General features: G+C 37.5%; 1 protein-coding gene across 1 annotated transcript; it reads right to left on the bottom strand.

Annotated features, from left to right (window-relative positions):
- Positions 1-3,450: 3,450 nt before the first annotated feature.
- Positions 3,451-20,416, bottom strand: LOC140168386 (kelch repeat and BTB domain-containing protein 2-like). Its single transcript, XM_072191763.1, has 4 exons — positions 20,185-20,416; positions 9,812-10,462; positions 7,931-8,206; positions 3,451-5,043 (listed from the first exon to the last, which is right to left on the bottom strand). Exons 1-4 carry the CDS (start codon positions 20,305-20,307, stop codon positions 4,006-4,008), a joined length of 2,088 nt encoding a protein of 695 aa, XP_072047864.1. The 5' UTR covers positions 20,308-20,416; the 3' UTR covers positions 3,451-4,005.
- Positions 20,417-20,667: the final 251 nt, after the last annotated feature.

Here is a 20,667-nt window from a genome sequence, read left to right as displayed (position 1 = left end):
CTAGAAAGCCGTCTATTAATATTATACGTATTGTTTACAGAATAAAGCCCGCGCACACGGTATACTATTACTAGTATATTACCAATGAATAACCCTAACCCTAATCCTAACCCTAATCCTAGTTCTAATGCTCTGCGCCGGGCAAAACAGGTACGCCGGACAAAACAGGTACCTGATCGACGCTACTAAGTGAATCCCAAAAACACCTTTTGATCGCTACGAAGCGAGCTAAAATGTGACAATGGGGTGCTTTTGGCCCATCAATGCCTCCGATTTCAATAGCTTTCAATAAGGGTGGGTAGCAATAATAGGCTACACTCATGTCTGTCAATAAAGGTTGGATAAATCAATTATATGGAACACTGGTGCTTCAAGTGGTCAAGCGCCCCTCAATACTCATCGTAATAATTAGATTTTACTATTTTTTTACAGGTAGGATAGCCTACAACAGGTCTGAACAGTGACCAAATCAAATTGATGTCGAACTGGTCCATATTTATGTGACACTTAAAAATGGACTTAAAACACCATCTCCCCACTCCCCCTCCCACTCAGTTCAGCCAATTTATCTTAATTCTATTCGCTGTTGTATTTTCAGCCACTCTTCTTCTCCCCATCACTCTTTTGTTTGTTTGGTTTCTTGTATGTCATCTTTTCATTTTCTTAATTTATCTGTTTATTGGTTGTGATATTTTACCCTGCTATGCAATTTGCCAACTTTAGCAGCAGAATACAATTCTCACTTAAACTCAACCACTGGACCCTTAATCTGCGATTTTTGAGTTCCTTGAACAATTCTAATCATATGTGGCCTCATAAAAAAGTAAGTCTCAAAGCAGGGCTGTTAACTTTTTGGAACTGCGTGGCATGAGATATTGTTGAAGAAGGGTGTACGGGACAGATTTCTTGTTTGCCGACTAAAATTGTTCATTTTTGACCCATGAATTTTTCCCCATTGAGAATCTAAAAAGTGGGAGGGGTTAGTGACAACAATTTTTTTAACTACCGGTATGTGTGAGATTTTACTACCTTGGTGTGAGATACATGAACTACTAACTACCTTGTTATGAGATTTTACTTCCCTGGCAGTTGACAGCCCTGCTAAAGGCTTGTGAAGATTTAAAATCCCATCAAATGTCCCCAAAAAAACTCAAAATAAGCTTCATAATTAATATGTGACCAGATCGGATCCAATCAGGCTAAAGTCGGCAATAATGAAACTGAGATGTAGGCAAAAAAGGGGGGAGAAAAACAAAACAAAACAAGACAAAACAAGAAAATGGACATAAGGTTCATAACTTTGTAACCAAGTATTCAAAAGACCATGGGGATTCAACATCAGAAAGTGTAGGTATACTGAGCAAGTTAGAAATGATAGTAACTCAATTTCCAAAATTTCCGACTTTGGCCTGAGTGGATCAGATTGGGTCACATGGTTGCAACTTTCAAAACTTACATTCTTATACACATTATAATGAAATATTTTCACTAATTTCAGTATTAATCACACAATTCTACCAACAAATCCTTTTGAAACATATTTTCACTAACATTTTAGAGTATTTTTGTAACAAAAAATGTGAAGAAATAACAAATTGAATTGCTCTATTTCTTCAAGATGAATGCACACTGCAAAAAACATGTGCAGCAGCTTTGAAACGTACACATTTTTTGCCTTTTTACAAACTTTTGAGAAAATGCGCACTCTGAAATGTAACATATAAAGTAAAACATATCTAACTAAACACCTCATATAAAGAAAGTCTGCAGGGTCAGTCCATCTCAAATCACCTAATGGGTTGGCTGGTCACCCTCTCAGATTTTGTTTAAAATCACTTATATCATAGCCCTATGTGCCAAATGAACACATTTCAAGCGGTAGGTCTCTACTCCTTGTCATTCCGAGAACCGGCCCATTGAAAATTGGGTCAGACTCCCCTTTTTGGTCACTCGTGTTGCGACATTAATTTTTTTCCGAGTTTAGACATTCATATCTTCCCCTAGGGGTAAGCTACAGGGCTACAAATTGGAATCTAGGGTGTCTTTGACCCAAATAACCAGATTCTGGACTCATAAACAATGTATCTCCCCCTCATTTGCTGATATAGACATATAAAAATGCATGTTCATGTTGACGCACATGACATATTCCTGTTTTTGACCCCCTCCTCTTCATCCTAGATGTCAGACATCATCTATTTTGCCTTTAGTAGGCAATATAGGTTCAGGTGTGACCCCCTATAGCAGGGTAGACCACTCGTTGGCTTAATAAAAATTTCACAGGGGCTCAAAGATGACTCCTCGGCCAAAAGACCCCCGTTCAGTGACCCCATTTGACCTTGTGGAAATAATCCACCATAACCAAACTCACACAAATTCAAAATACTTGCATGATGTTCCTCTGTACCAAAAATCTTAGTGGTGTCAAGCCATCTTCATGGTTAAATTAGTGTTTGAATCTCTCATTGAAATACACAGTAAATTGATGAACTTTGCATTTTGGGAATTAGAACATTACTGTGTATTTCAATGCGATCTCCAAACAGTCTTTTAACCATGAAGATGGCTTGACACCACTTTGATTTCTGGTACAGAGGAACATCATAGAAGTATTTTGAATATGTGAGAGTTTGATTATGGTGGGTCATTTCCCACAAAATAAAATTTGGGTTGGTATTTAGGACAATTTTGTGTGTATTTCAATGGGAAGTGGACAAATTGCGTCAAAAAACATCAAATATTCAACAAGCCATAACTCAGAAACGACAAGGAGTTGAGACCTACCGTTTGAAATGTGTTCATTTGACCCATACATTGTAGGTCTATGATATAAGTGATTTTAAAGAAAATCTGAGAGGGTGACCAGCCAACCTTTTCTGAAAATTAGGTGAGTATATGGAATGACTCTGCAGTTACATGTATGTTAGCTCTAATTTGATACCAATTTCAACCAAACACTCTAAATTGACAAAGATTGATACCAGTATATGAATGTTGGTGCATTTTCAAAAGTTGCAAATCAAAATGATCGATGCACAAAGTCGAAGTTGCTAAGTGACAGGCCTCTGCCAATTATCCCAAGATTCGGCATATCACCTTATCAAATTGTCATAACAAGAAAAGGTTTTAGTGTAGGACTGGTTACAAAACTGTGGACTTTCTTTATTTGAGGTGTATTTTCAGTATCAGTGTCGGCTAATTTTCTACAGATTATAATATGGTTGAATGAAAATGCAGTAAACCAACAACTAAAAAATTTGTATTACCACGTCACAAGACTGGAATTGTAAATGAAACAAGATAAAAAATTATTTAAAAAAAAAAATTGATGCAAAATAAGCTAAAAAGAAAACCAAGTGGCATATAGCTAGGGATTTGTGGCACCACGGCCAAAATTTGCACTAATTAATTTTGGTTATAAATGAGGTTGAATTTTGGTGATAAATTTTTGGCTATTTCTCCATTTACGATCCTGCCTAAATGTGAGATCCTTTTGACAAGACACGTCACAATTTTGTGAAAAAAAGCAAATAGAATTTGAAGACCGCTAATTGCCACCCCTGACCCCTCCACCAAATTGCATCACTATCCCAGTTCTGAGAAATTGCACTCACAATCTATTGGATGGACGGATGGACGGAATGATGTACGGACAACCAGGAAACATTATAATACAGCTCTGGTGGAGGTATATATTTTACAAAGTTCTGTTGATTATGGTATCTATAAAGTCTACACAAAACTCATATCAATTTCACATCGCAATTATCAAATAGGTCCCACACCCATGATAGTCTTCTTCCCAGACTGAGTTGCATCATTCTGAATAATGCATGACTAAGCATGACTGACTGCACTTTATTCCATTCCACAGAGTGGGTGTGCGACAAACGTCCACCAAGATGCAAGTTAATTAATTCCTTCTCTTTAATAGCAAGACCACCATAACTGCATTGAATGTGGCATGCAACTTTTTTTGCAGCATGCACACAAAAACAATGATGATTATGATGGATACTCCCACAATGCTCTATCAACCATGAAGGATGTGAATTGAAACTTTCCATAAGCCCCGAAAGCAGACATGGTTTCCCACACGCCGTGCGTCCTATCCTGGTAAGTAAACATATTTTTCCACATGTCTAAATTGACTGGTTCCACTTGATCTCTTGTTATCTTGATCCCTGTTTTGTGATAATGTGTGCCCACTATCACAAACACATCCTGGTTGATACAGAAGGCCTTCTTCTTGAACTCTGCAGGAATCAAGCGTTGATCTTGCTCCTCACCTATCCATGCCGATCTCGGGTATTGATCGATAATCAATTCATGAACTACTATATGATCATGATGCCATTTGCATTCTTTTTCTTTACAAGTACAGTTGCCGCCAACTACACGATAGCATTTCCCACCATGTACCACTAAACCGGTGGTACTGGAGAAAGGATGAGTTGTCCTCAAAACAACTGCCCAATTCTTCTCTCTACGTGGCAAATAAGCATAAGCATCGTTGTACATTTGCAAGATATGTTCAACTTGATTGCCTTCCTGTGCTGCCTTATCAGTATAATATACCAGAATCATGTTGATCCTCTCATGCGCAACACATGATAATGAACCCAAGTTCATATCAGTACTTAAGATGGGCTTCATCAACTGCCACCTGTTTTCACTAATGGTGTACTCCTCACAAGATGCTGGGTCATCTCCCCCACCAATGGCAAAGATCTTGCCATTCATGTACACAAGAGGATGACTCTCTCTTCTCTCTATCATTGGTGCTAAAGAGTACCATTGGTTGTTGGCCATATCCAACTTTAGAAACTGTGGGCACTTCAACTTACGTGGGAGTCGCCCTGTACCTTGTGCATAATACAGATGTCCCTGAGCATTACAGCAGCTATTGAGTGTGTCTGGACAGTCTTCTTTGGGCAGATCAGGAAAAAAATCCATATGATACCATTCTGTGCTATCCGTAGAATCACAGTCGGGATCATAGTACAATTTGCGATGCCCATTACCTGCAATAAATACTGGCGCCTGGAAAAACAATCAAATTAGATCAGATTAATTTTAGTATTTATCTGTCAGTCTGCTTTCGACTTGGCAATTTGTATACCGTAAAAACTCGATAGTTAGCATAATGTGCTTACTATCGATCGCTTTTGAAAACATGAAATTGTACAAAAGTCCAGTGCTTTACCAACTCGAGCTAATGGGGTTGTGACACACATTTGCAGATTTACTTGTTCGTATATAACTATGTGTATCGATGATTTGCTGGGCTATCTTTTAGAATACCCTACCATTTTTTACATTCACAGTGTATGTGTATGGGTCGTTCATAAAAGACCCCCATTGATAATCTACAGTGGTAGGGTATTCTAAAAGAAATCCCTGAGCCCGGATGTCGCCAGTGCCACTATTGAGATATGCTCCATCGAACTTAACAATAAACAATAGGAAACAAAGGATTTATTGACTGTTTTATTGATTTTTCACTACTTAAATGTCAAGTACTATAGACATGATATACATCATTTTAAAGCTAATTTCAAGCAGAATATTTTGGTTGAATATCTCAAAAATGATGATTGGCGACTTCAGGGCTCAGTTGTGCCGAGGGGTCACATATGCTTGACGATATTGTGATAAACACAAATCTGAACCTGCTTATGCTGTGAAGATATGCTTGACACGGTCGTGGAGTATTTTTTTAAAAAGGAGCATGCAGAGTTGTAGAGGTGAATTGCAAAGTGTGACCATGCATGACATAGCCCAAAGCGACCTCTATAGGTCATATTTTATTTATTTATTTATTTATTTATTTATTTATTTAATACAGTATAAAAATCCAGAAATACAGTCAGAAAACTGAGACATCCGGTTAACAATGCATACATCAAAAAACATAGAAATAGCAAAAACACATTTTGACAAACAACAAAATAAGAATTTAAAAGGTTCACAACTGCAGGAATTGTTGTTTTTTGGTAGCGAGTTTTCTTGCATCTAGGCGGGTCAAGTTGTTGAGCATTCCTGAGGTTTTTACTATGTCTTTTACTTTTTGGAGCAGGGAGCAAATATCGATTGCATCATGCCCTAAGATCCGATATATGCTAATTGTTGCACTGGCGACTTGCGCATATTACATAGTGATGGATAACTTTCAATTAATATTTAATTTCAATAGGTTTTTCTGTAGCTACAAGAGTATTATTTAAAATATATCCTTTAAAAGCCTTAACATTCATCTCAATATACACTTTTGTTGCATTAAGGTTAGCCGAGAGTTTTTTCATGCGCTTGATTTCAGAGGGGCGTAAGCCTTAACATTCATCTCAATATACACTTTTGTTGCATTAAGGTTAGCCGAGAGTTTTTCATGCGCTTGATTTCAGAGGGGCGTAAGTTCATAACAGAAACAGCCATGCAGAAAATGAACTAGCGTATCGGGACGTAGGCCTACTTATATACAATAGAATATCGATCCACGGTCAAGACATGAAAAGGCTATGAAACTTGGCTTAGCTCGTGCCCGGAGCTCGGATGCCGGGGGCACAAGCCGCGGCAATTTTCTCAAGGATTTTATAAATTTTAAAATTGATTGGGGCACTTCGTCAAGCTACGCCCTGGAAAATGTGTTGATTTTGAATTTATAGCCTTGATATCTTTGATGAAATCAATGCTGCTATTCCCTGATTTATACAATGAAAGGGTAGGCAACCGGGTAAGCAACAACAACAATATCAAAAAGCAATTATTTGTAAATCGAATTTGGGATGAAAATCAACAAGACAGACTTAGCAGGCCTACAAATTTCTGAATTATATAAAGTGAAAAACAATCAATCACGATTCACTGCACTCAGCGAATCAATCAAATAAAACTAAAAAGAAAGGAGCAATAAAGAATAAAGAAAAAGTGAAAAAGAAAAAGAAAGAGAGAGAAAGAAAAAAAACAAAAAAGAAAAAAAAAGAAAGAAAAAAAAAAGAAATGAAAAAAGAAAGGGAGAAAGAAAAGAGGAAAGAAAGGAAGTAAAAATGAGAAAAGAAAAAAAAAAAAAAAAAATTCAGCCACACGGAGACTCGAACCCACAAAAATAGTTCATATTAGATTCCCAGTCCAACGCTCTATCCACTCGGCCATAGATCAGCTTACGCAATTGACTGTTCTCAAAGCGGATGATATAACTATAATTGGATGCAATTACATGATGATTACAATCGCGTCCGCATTATGGCTCTTAGAATAAACACGCATGTCGGCGCTGAAATTTTGAACGAACTGATGGAGGAAAACCTCGTTTTTTGCAAAACTAGCTTCAATTTGGAGTGAAAATCAAATGGAATAGCAATTGGCAGAATGTTGAGAAATAATGTAGGTATTCAGATGTCTAAATTAACGTCTCGTAATCAAGATATCGATAATTTCACAAACCAGCTTTTTTCTCAAGCAAATTCTCCAAAATTTTCCCCCAAAACGGGCTTTTAAAATTTAATCGGTACTGTATTTGGTTCTTCCCCATGGCAACATTATTTCTTTGATCGATTTGTAATACAATACAAAAAGAAGAAAACAATCGCTCGGGTGTGGATTTATACGGAGCGCACATTTGAAAAAAACCTCATGGAACGTGTTTTTGATCTTGTGAACATGGTGGGTAAAAATGCTTTAAACAAAGGATTTTCAAATTTATTCTAATAATTTGTATATAACACACACAAAAATGTTAAGCTACATCCAATGCACCAACATTTCACTCGCTGCGATATTTGATTACTGAGAAAACTCTGTTTTAGAGAACAACTTTATACGCCTTTTATACGTTTTTTATCGTCTCTTTGTGTAACCTTAAAGGTACGGGTGCTGTCTTTATGACATGATTCATTCTATATTGATGTGTATAGGCCTACTTGATTCTTACATTGACTGTTGTTCTGGTAGCAAATAAGCTAGGATCTATGTGGTTTAAAGGTGGATCATTCGGTTTCCTTTTTCTGGGATCAACCATCTCCATAACCTTGTCAATCAGCTCCTTACATTCTGGTACACTGTACAAATTAGGATATGTGAACAATGCCGTCTTTGACAGGTGACTGATGGGTACAACACCAAGACGGATCTTCTGAAAGAAGGATGCTGCGTACTGTTTCCGATCTTCCCAGTGATGCTGTAACCATGCAACTGCTGTGTCAAATATCTGTGAAAGGAAAATTAAAATTAAAGAATTAAAATCAGAAACAGCCCATGTTATGGACATCCTTAAAACTTTTGAATGCAGATCATGAAAGTTGACAGCTAGAACTTCACAGGTTTATTCATACCATACAGTGTATGTCATTTTTGACCAGTTAACAAAAGCTGGACTTGGGTCTGGGTGAACATACAATGCCATATGGTAAAATCCTATGGTCTGGCTCTTGTCTAGGACACTGTTTTCCAAATAATTTTCATCCTCTGTAATGTGACTGTGGCATCAATTATTTTATCAACCCAGGGTTGCCAAAAGATTTCAGCCCGAATCCCGGGTCAAATAATCGAAAAGTCGCCCAATTTTTCTCTTTACCATTGGTTTCTATGGGGCAGGAAACTATCGGAAGTCGCGGGAGAGAATTTTGAAAAGTCGCCCAAATTTTTTCTTAACCATTGGTTTCGATGGGACAGGAAATTGTCAAAAGTCGCGGGGAAAATCTTCAAAAGTCGCCCAATTGGGCTACCAAATCGCGGGTTTGGCAACCCTGGCCCCGCCCCATTGTCAATTCAAATATGGTAGGCACATAACATGCATGACCCAGTTCCAGGCTTACAAGACGTATGTTCGACCAACGCTTGAGTTTACCTCCTCCGTATGGGATCCTCACACCAAGGACATGGTTTCTCAATTAGACATGGTGCAAAGACGAGCTGCTAGATTCATTGAGTCCGACTACCATCCTTGACACAGTGTGACCCAGATGCTTGAAAATCACCAATGGCCGTCGTTAAATGAACGCCGAGCACATAACAAAGTCACCATGTTATACCGGATTGTTCACGGCCTAATCGCCATTCCAAGCGGTCCACCCTACTTCATTCCAGCTACTTAAACAACCATGAGGCCACCACCTGCAATTTAGACTACAACACTGCAGGATCCAGTCCTAGTTCTCATTCTTCCCGAGCGTCATTTGCCTGTGGAACACACTACCAGCTTCATGTATCTGCCCCGTCTTTGGAGACCTTCCGAAGCCGGCTGAGTCCACTGTCGCTTCGTTAGACTGGAAGAGGACCTTTTTACTCGCACATCAGCACCACTTCATCTGCACTCAGCGAATCTGTGTTTCCGCTCGCACCCTTTGCACCGCACACAGTACGACTATGTATACTCGGGAGTGAAAACTTCTAAGAGGACTGTACTTATTGGAAGATAAGATAGATAGATAGATATTCTCATTTTGCGTGCGCACACATGTTAATGGCCATATGATCAATAGACTATCAATGAAATTAAAAAACCACTAAACCAGTAAACCTTAACCATTTCAAATATTGCCTTGTTTGCTGAGATTTGCATTTTTTGGTCAGGCTACAATGTAAGTAGCCACTTTTACAAACGGCAAGACAGTTAGACCACGGATGTGATATAAAGAAAACTTGCCTGACCCAGGATCGGTAAAAGAGAACTTCCCATTAACTCTGGGGAAGCATGGAAGGCAAAATTGCTAGGACTCAAAGGGTCTGTGTTTTGGGTTGATTACCTATGGTATAGTCTACATTACTAGTCGTTTATCCACTGACCTGACGGAAAGAAGTACACACTACCTACCCTTTCTTCATCTGTCAAATTCACAGGGGTCAATTCAAAATTCTCAAGAATCTCTTCCATTATTGCAGCAGTCACATGTTCTAGAAACTCTTCCGATGGCTTTAATTTCTTAAAAATATCCACCAGGTTTTGTTTACAGCTGTTGACAAGTTTTGTTAAACTCAACGTATCAGCAGTGGAGTAAATCCTCACAACATCTTTGGTATCAACTCTTCGAGTAATTATTTCTTCATTCAAGAAAGACTTACAGCTCTCCACCACATCATCAAACTGGATATAGTGGGCCATCTCCAAGACATCAATGGCTGTTTCCATGGTGAGCTCCAACTTGCCAGAGTAAGCAAAGTTCAGTAAAACTTGGAATGCATCTGGTGTGCCAGTGACAGTGACTTCTGCTTTGTGACTTTCTTGAAAACCTGACATGAACATCGCAGTGAAAAAGTCACTGCATGCTGCTAGAACTGCCTTGTGTGCTGGAAATGATGTGTCTTCTACTTTGATAGTGATGTCACAGAAGGTTTTGTTCTTTTGTAGTTTATGGAGTCCATTTGTGACTTTGAATACTTGCGTGATATGAGTCTTATGTTCGGTGTGATCTTTGATGGCATCAGGAATCCACTCTGGTAGCTCTTCAGTATTTTCCATCTTCACCTTGGGATGAAAAATGAAATGAAATTATGCTAGTGAAAAAATAGAAAAATCCACAACAAAATAAATATTGGGTAATGAGCTAGAACCCTCAAATGGGCGTTTGATAGTATGTGGGGTGGGAGGGGGCTTTAATGAGATAAAAAGACTAATTAGCGCCTTACGTCAGGGCAAAGGCGCAGTTCAGCAGTTTCCGTCTAGTTGTCAGAATTTCAGACGGGAACTACATAGTCTTTTTATCTCTGTCTTCATACACATACTGCTGCAGAGAAAAGGTGCAGTGCAATTATCTGTTCAGTCCTGGTCCCAGGGAGGGGGAGCAATTAGCCATTTTTATCAGGGCAAATAGGTGGACTTGGAGGGCAAACAAGTTTGTGCAGATCGAGAGGGGAGGGGCAAGAGATTTTTGGTAAGTTCAAGGCAGGGGGGGGGGGAGATTTTGGCAGGGATATTTATGGGCATTTTTCTAAATAAATGTGCTCTCAATAGCTTATGAAACAGTGCAGAAACATTAAAATATAATTTATATGCAAATTAGGTTCTCACAAATTTAGGCAATATTAAGGTGCAAAGGGTGGCAAGCAATATTTGGTGGGGGAGCATGTTTTTGCTGGAAGCAACCATTTGAAAACCATTTCAAATGGCAACCATTTGAAAACCATTTCAAATGGCAACCATTTGAAAATTCAAACTGGTGAAAACAAGATGGGCAATTATCAAAGTCACTGGTAGCATGGAAATAAGCAGGGTTGCCAAAAGATTTCAGCCCAAATCGCGGGTCAAATAATCGAAAAGTCGCCCAATTTATCTCTTTACCATTAGTCCTGGCCCTAGCTAGAACCCGGCCTACACCGGATAGGGCAGAGATTTTGACACTTGATTTGGGTTATTGGACCTTTGAGGTTAACGAATCACAGAGGTGCTTTTATGTAAAGCGGCTGCTAATTCGATAAATCCAAGATGGCCATGGCCATTTTGAAAATTTTAAATTTTAGTTTTCACTCAATATTCATGTGTAATACATCATTCTATAGGTTTTTGCATACAAGGAATCAATTTCTGACATTATTTTTATGATTGAAGGTCAGTATAACATGTTTACATTCAAAATGGCCGCCAAATGGTTGCCAAAAGATGGGGTTTTCATTAAAATGTATTTAGAATTCAATATTTTAACTTATTTGATGTTAAAAATAACCATGGGTTGCTGATATTATGGTCAGTTGTCTATGTCATTTCTATCATCTCCTGGATATGTTTAAAATCAAAATGGCTGCCAAAATGGCCGCCAAAATCGCCTTTTTTTCATTAAAATGTGTTACAGGAGTATTATGAAGTACCAGATTTACAATGAAATGGTGCCAAACATTGTGTTCTTTTGTATTCAAAGTATCTCTCTGGTAAAGGGGTAACAATATGACATCAGCATCAATTAATATGATCTCATGGGCATGTAAACATTCAAAATGGCCGCCAAAATGGCTGCAAAAACATGATTTTTTCATTAAAATGATATTTAAAACAGCATTTTAATAGATGTTGTGTTAAATATTTTCATTGAACGCTGATATAATGTTAAAGGAGTATTTCTATCCAAATTTCTTCCTGCTCATGTGTTTTTACATTCATGAAAGAAACCTAAACCCAAATTTTCATGCAAATCGGACATTCAGTTGGCGAATTATGGGCTATAACATATATTTCAATGGTCCATAGGATTGTGTGTGATACTTTCGTTGTCGACAGAATGAAATTCAAAATCGAACATTTCGCCCGTTTCTCTAGATATAAATTATAAATTTATAAGATAAATTTGAAAGATTCCTTTTGCAAATGATCATTATGCACCTAGTAAGGGAGACCGGGGCAGGTTGGCCCCCTTTTTCCCCACTTATCTGGAGAGCTCAGTTTGTGGGTTAGGAGGCTCTCAATTTGATACTTGAGAGCTGTTTACTCTAGGTAAATGCTAACAAATGTATATGGCTCTGTGACTTATACAAAAGTTATAGTAGTTGGAGGGGAGAGCAAAAAGAAAATTAACCAGGCCGGGCAGGTTGGCCCACCAAACGGGCAGGTTGGCCCTCTATGCACAAACTGTGTGTTATTGCCATATTTCTTTCCAATAAAACATTCTAAAGTTACAACTGCGGTAAGATATCACCTATCATAGTTCCAAGATAATCAAAAAATAAAATTCATTTTGGCGCCATCATGGGTCATTCTTGAGGAAATAGCTAAAATCAAGGAAATAACGTTAACCAATCATCTTATAAAACCCATAACGAAAAACTGAAAGGCTGTGGATAACAATTGTAATTGACTTTTTTGTTCATTATTAACTATTCTGAGTGATGAATTACTTTTTATGTACAAATTCCCAATTATAAAGAAATATGATATTGAAATATTGCTATTTCCAGTCAAAAAGTGCTCAAATAGGACAACAATATAGATTTTTTTGTACTATACTCCGCCTTTGAACAATTTTATCCATGGAACTGACTAGTGTTGGTGTGTAAATTGTATTTTGCTTCATTTGACACAAAATGGGTGAAAATGGAGAAAGTATGCATAACTCTTGCCCATAAACACAATGGGGGCAACCTGCCCAGCACAAGTGGGCCAACCTGCCCCATAGTCTATTTTTTGTTTTCCATCAAATTCCATAAAACAGAAACAGGATGGAAAGCTTTCAACTATATGGCATTTTAAGCAAGACCCATACCTTCCAGCAACTTACAATTTACATAATGTATTATGTGCAACAATAGTGCTTTCTTTCCTTTCTTTCTTTCCTCCAAAATGACCATGCAAGTAGTTTTTAAATTGATAATATTATGTCTCAACAACATGTAATTTATCTGATTTTTTAAGGAAATGGTGCCACATGAGTGCTTTCTTCGAGATCCAAAAATATCTTTGTGGCAGAAGGGTAATGTAAAATATGTCATTCAAAATTATCCCATGGGTAAGTTCAAAGAAATAAAATTGACTCCCAAAATGGCCACCAAAATATTATTTTTTCATCAAAATCTGTTACAGCGACACTAGGTATCTGGTTTTCAAGGGATGGTGCCATAAAAGGAGAGTATTTTCACATAACATAATCATTATAGCATAGCAGTAATAGGAAAACAGCATGGACTTATGGGTAATTGGGCATGTTTAAAATTCAACTTGGCCACCAAAATAATATTTTGATGTTGGTGTAACAGTCATTTAAAAGAGTATATTATATTCTTTTAAATGACTGTTACACCAACTTTCAAGATACCAGTTTTTACAGGAGATGTCATTTTTCAGCTTCATGGCATATGGTTAACATTCTGTCGTAAAATGATTCTGCCGGCATGCTCATACCAACGGGACCCCTTATATACTAGGTGCATAATGATCAAGTGCAAGAGGAATCTTGCAAATATATTCCTTTCCAGAGAAACCGCCAACATGTTCGATTTTGAATTTTATTCTGTCGCCAACGAAAGTATAACACACAATCCTATGGACCATTGAAATATACGGTATGTTATAGTCCATAATTCGCCAACGGAATGTCCGATTTGCATGAAATTTAGGATTTAAGATTCTTTTATGAATGTAAAAACACATGAGCAGGAAGAAATTGGGATAGAAATATCCCTTTAACATTATATCAGCGTTCCATGGAAATATTTAACACAACATCTATTAAAATGCTGTTTTAAATACCATTTTAATGAAAAAATCATGTTTTGCAGCCATTTTGGCGGCCATTTTGAATGTTTACATGCCCATATGAGATAATATTAATTGATGCCGATGTCATATTGTTACCCCTTTACCAGAGGGATACTTTGAATACAAAAGAACACAATGTTTGGCACCATTTCATTGTAAATCTGGTACTTTATAATACTCCTGTAACACATTTTAATGAAAAAGACTATTTTGGCGGCCATTTTGGCAGCCATTTTGATTTTAAACATATCCAGGAGATGATAGAAATGACATAGACGACTTATGCTTTGTTGTCACCATAATATCAGCATCCCATGGTTATTTTTAACATCAAATAAGTTAAAATATTGAATTCTAAATGCATTTTAATGAAAACCCCATCTTTTGGCAACCATTCAGTGGCCATTTTGAATGTAAACATGTTATACTGACCTTCAATCATAAAAATAATGTCAGAAATTGATTCCTTGTATGCAAAAACCTATAGAATGATGTATTACACATGAATATTGAGTGAAAACTAAAATTTAAAATTTTCAAAATGGCTGGCGGCCATCTTGGATTTCTCGAATTCGCAGCCGCTTTCGCAAAAGCACCTCTGTGATTCGTTAACCTCAAAGGTCCAATAACCCAAATCAAGTGTCAAAATCTCTGCCCTATCCGGTGTAGGCCGGGTTCTAGCTAGGGCCTGGACTACATTGGTTTCTATGGGCCAGGAAACTACCGCGGGAGCCAATGTTGAAAAGTGTTTTTTTTTAACCATTGGTTTCTATGGGACAGGAAATTGTCAAAAGTCGCATGGGAAAAATCTTCAAAAGTCGCCTAATTGGGCTAACAAATCGCTGGTTTGGCAACCCTGGAAATAAGAGAATTCTCTTATTTCCATGCTGGTAGTATATCCATTGTATGTGCATGAGGAGTGATCAATAATCAATTAGAAGTACATGAAGCAAAGTCAAGTGGATTCCAATAAATTCAGTCAAGTGGCTTGGGCAATATGCAACTTTCAGGAGTCTATTGTTGTAATCAATAATGTATCATGACATTTTAACAGAGCCCTGATTGATCCACCGTGAGCTGTAGGAATGATGATCAGAGTCCAATGCAGAATTTCAAAAAATAATTTCACAAATTTTGAATGAACAAATCCATTAAAAACAGGTAAAAATTCCATAAATTTGAAGAAAAAATTGTCACATTAGAAACAAATTTTACCATGCCTGCATAAAAAATGGCCATTTTGGATTTATGCAAATTAGGCACTGTTCCACTGACCCAGGGGGCCTCAGACTGCTCTAGATCCACCACTGTAGTGTTCAGCTACTTCGGGGCTGTGCAATAATTATGTGTACCCGGGTGGTGAATTCTCAAAGGGTCTGCCAAAATTGCTTGTCCCCCCCCCCTTTGGCAGTGTCACCCCCCCCCCTTTCGACCTGCCAAAAATTGCTTGACCCCCCTTTGACCTGCCAAAAATGCTTGCCCCCCCACTTCTGGCCTGCCAAAAATGTTGCCCCCTATCAGGGTCAGAGAAGCGGGCGTGCCAGGGATGCCATGGCCGCCCACTTCTTGAGAAATTTGTTATGTTTTTCTTTGTATCTTTATTTCAATTTGGGCATATATTTGTAATTTGGCCGCCCCACATTTGTGATGGCCGCCCCACATTATTCAACCTTGCTACGGCCCTGCCCCCTATGTAATTCACCCCGGGGTACACATAATTATTGCACCATCCCTTAGGCCAATGAAAGTCAATTCCTTGTTTCCCGTTACACAATTTTTCATGACTGTGTAGACAGTGACCATTTCATTTTTCATTATTCATTATTTCATACCATTTCATTATTGCAATACAGGTGTAAAGCAATGACTACCCATGTATACATGTGATAAATCACAGTTCGTAGTTTACATTTCATACCATTTCATTATTGCATCTGTTACAGGTGTAAACCAATGACTACCCATGTATACATGTGATAAATCACAGTTTGTAGTTTACAGATGTAGTTTACAACCACTATTATCAAAAGTTTCACAATATTTTTTACGGGATGAGATCAGAGCAGATCAAAAAGTGCGGGACAGAGAAGTGAGTAGGTATTCATTATTAGCCATATACCATGCTCCTACTGCAAAGAAAATATCCCTGAAAATCAACAGAAAGAGATTTATGTTATATTAAACACCACAATTATTTATTGGTAGGCCTACTGCATGTTAAAGTTTGTTAGAAATCAACATTTTATTCAAAATAATGAAATATTTGGCCAGCAATTGGTTTTGAGCGGAGTAGGGTAACGGGAAACAAGGAATCGACTTAGCCTTACAGTAGTCCGAATAATCAGTCCCAGAACAATATTTTTATTTCTGACATGATATACCATATCATGCATATAGGCCTATGGGCATAGGCTACAAATATGTTAACATTTTTAGGAACTGCCTTGAGGAGAGCGAGAGCAATTGCTCTATAAGGCAAAATAAAAAAATAAACACGTTTCACGTCCCCTCCCGCTTCCTTTTTTGAGGTTTCCTCAAATATATTTTTATTTTTTGAAATTCAGTTAGAACTTTTCAAAAAATATGTCTGGGCAGTTGGAATGCTTTCTATAACCTTGTTAAGATACAAGAAACATTTTAGGAAGGTTTTGTGATCATTGGAGGGGGTGTAACTCTCAGAACAACAAATAAAAAAGGGCCTCCTCCTTTTTCCAGGCATTATTGTATACGATAAGACAGCTCTAAGTATGGGTATTTACACCAATTTTGCGATAAAAAATAAAAAATAAAAAGCCCCCTCCTCCTCCTTTTTTTCGAAAACCCGGACGTGAAACATGTTTTATTTTTTACTTGGCCTAATGCTGCACTTTTTTTTGGCTCTACTTACATTCTAGACTATTGTAAATCATGTTATGCTTTTTACAGCTCTCCTTGAACATGTGTTGAAGGCTCCAAAAGAGCTATTTAATCAATGCTCTCCTGCCCCGGTCTCCTGCTAATTCCAAAAGACCGTAGTCCCTGGTTTTTGGCGCCCTCTACAGAGGCGCCAAAATATAGGCATGACTTTGTGATTCTTTGTGAAAAGCTTCTAATTTCACTCTTGCTAGATTGACTTCGCAATTGTTTTGCTAAAATTATGCCCAGCTCAGAAATAAAACCACAATTTGCTTGGATTTTATTTTATTATTGTTTTCTGATATGCACAGGATAAAATGGTGAGCGTATATTCTTTGTTTAAAATACAAAATTAGGATTTATAAAAACACCAAATAAATCCTGACCTTTGTATGGGTTCAACCAGTTTACCATGTGCCTTAGAAACCCGATAGACGGTGACATTTGACCATACACTAGGATCCACAACATGCTCATCATGGGAACAGTTCTTAAGCCTAATATACATTTGTAGGCCTACTTTCATCCTTTGAAAATTTGGGTACACAAACTCATACTCTGCAACTTGAGGTCAAATTTTGCACTATGATTATGTAATTGAGGTTATTGGACTATGCCATTGGGATGAGACTATTGTGGTCCATAGTGATAAAATCAATTAACGAGGACTCTACTGATGGCTTTTGTTTGCTAATTACCATAGAATCTATATAGCGGTTATTGCCAAAGTTGCAATATGGTGGCACAATTGGGCGGAAAACTGTAGGCCTATGCAAACAGCACGGCATATTAATTATACATGTTCTACATTGTTGTATTTTAAAACACTGAAGACCAAAATTGACGTTATTGCCATGATTGGATCATGGAGGTAGTAAGCCTACTACAACTCTGGCGGAAATTCGTTGCCACACCAGGGCCACACCCGCACATTCTGGTGTTAAAAGCACGCAATCGAAGCTAAATATGGGATAGTTCCGCACGCACTATTTTGTATAATAGTTGCAAATGCACATTCAGATTACACTTGCCCTTCCCCACCCCCCACCCCCATTTTCCAATGTTGGGAGACTGTAATGTAGAAATGATGACGATTTTGTCCAAATCAACATTGCAATAGGGGAGCGGGGAAGGATGTTGGCCAATTAACGCTCAGGTGTGGCAACATTTTTCGCCAAGGTTGTAGCTATACTACCTCCATGATTGGATTAAGTAAATAACTAAATCCTGTTATCTACCCAGCAATGTTTGCTGATCATAATAATTGTAACGAACTGTAGACAGAAAAGGCAAACAGACAGAAATTTAGAGTTTTAAATTAGAGAGTTGACAGTAAGTTGTAAGAGTTAAATTGTTATGGATATGATTGGTGTAAGAACGAAAAAGTTGAATGTCAGATCAAAGTCATCCGAGGTGAATTAAGTAATGTCAATCACAAATTGTTACAGGTCATTTGAGGTGGACTAAGTTTATATTTGGATTGTCAGAACACCTTCCCCAATCAGACACATTTCTCTTGTTTGGCTTGACTTTGCAAAGAGCGCCTAATTTCGGTCTTGCTAGATTTACTTCATAACTGTTTTGCTTAAAAGTATGCCCAGCTTAGAAATAAAACCACAATTTGCTTGGATTTGATTTTATTATTGTTTTCTGATATGTTCGGGATAAAATGTTGTGCGTATGGTCGCATGTCATAAGTTGGGTACAATTTCCATTACATGGTCAAAAATGACAAAAAATGAATTTTTTGATATGTTGTATATATTGACAACCTCTAACAATTAACACCACTTTTAACCTTAGCACATGCTTAATTTTTGAGATAATGCTTAATTACTAATTAATTAATACACAGGCGTCTATGTAAATCTCAATTTTCAAATGCATTTTTCTCAAATCGGACCTCAATTACAAAAATGACTGTAAAATTTTTATTTTATGCAAGAATGTCATCAGATTTGGAGGATATGTTCTCAATACATTAATGCTTGAAATGAACTATTTAAAATAATTGTACGTATGTTAATTACATTGTGGAGGTCAATGACCTTTTACGAGTAATTAGCTTAGATGGTTATTCTATTGTTGAGGAAATGAATATCAAGAAGAGAAATGTACATTAGCATATTGCTAAAAATACTGAAATTCAACTAGGGTTTCATTAAAAATGAAAAAAGGAACATATAACCCTTTAGGTGGTATTACACCCCTTGATAAATTTGTGACTATTTTTGCATTTTTCTCAAAAAATAATATCACACTGGTAACAAAAGTTTATGTATATTATAGGGGTAAGGAATCCAGTTACTACACTGGAATGTCAGTGACTCAAGACAAGCGGTACGTTATTTATGATAAGAAAAGAGGTACCGCTAGAATGTACCTCATTTCTTTTAACATAATAATGAACCCCTTGTCTTGAATCACTGAAATTTCAGTGAAGTAATTGGATTCCGTGTCCCTATAATATACATATAACTTTTGTTACCAGTGTGTAGTTACTATTTGAGAAAAATGCAAAATTAGTCACAAAATTTATCACAGGGTGTAGTACCACCTTAAATAGTTAGTAATTGTTTTAGGTGTACAAATTCAACATTCAAAGCTTTCAATACATCATACCCTCACTAGATTTGAAAAAGTAACCAGTAGTTTTGACATGCTGACATGTGAATTTTCACATAGGCCCTATTGCACACTCCCGCATCCGCCTGCTCCACATCCGCCTGCTCCTCCACCCCTGGCATTTTTCATTTCAACTGATGTGATTTTTTTACTGAATAATATATAATTATATGCTTCAGTAGACTGAAAGAGTATAAAATTAGGCTTAAAATGAGGTATCAACCACTGCTGTAGGATATGGGGTTACGGAAAGCCAATCAAATTTGTATCGCAATTTTCAGAAAAGTGTAATCCCTCCACCCTTTTGCATACCCAATTTATGACATGCGACCGTATATTCTTTGTTTAAAATACAAAATTAATGGACTTCTTTCTATGCTAATATTACATTATTGTTTTAAAGAGAAAAAAAAAGTATCCAAACAGTTGGGCGCCCATTCCTTTTTTAAAGGAATTTTTATTATGATGATATCAAAACATAAACTTACCAAATTGTTGAAAATCCCAGGTACACGTTGGCTTGTATAGGCTTTCATGCATTGATTGAGCAGCATGGCAGTACTGTATTCAGAAGTTTCGGAACAGTCCCGGCATTTATTTATGCCGGGCATTTATGACCCAGCCAGAAGACCAGGATCGATAGGAAGAGAGAAGAGAAGAGAGCATGAGATGAGAGTCTGCTCCCGGAGTCTCCTGAACTGAACCAAGAATCTGTCTACTGCCTGATTGCACAACAGCCGAGCTGAAGCATGGACATAGGAACGGCGTCCATGAGCCTCAGCGAGTCTAAGCTGAAGTGATGTTGTGATTGTGAAAGTGGTCCTACTAGCTCCTCTCTGATATGAATGACCTGAAGTTGCCAAATCCGCGATTTGGGCGCCCAATTGGGCAATTTTCGACTTCCGTGACGCGATTTCGCGACTTCCGCGATTTCCCCGGAAAATCCGGGGGAAAATCTCACTTGTATAATT

The sequence above is a fragment of the Amphiura filiformis genome, chromosome 13 (assembly GCF_039555335.1).
Source record: "Amphiura filiformis chromosome 13, Afil_fr2py, whole genome shotgun sequence".
Classification (NCBI taxonomy): Eukaryota; Metazoa; Echinodermata; class Ophiuroidea; order Amphilepidida; family Amphiuridae; genus Amphiura; species Amphiura filiformis.
The sequence above is the reverse complement of the archived record's forward strand: the minus strand, read 5'-3'. Positions and strand labels throughout refer to the sequence as shown.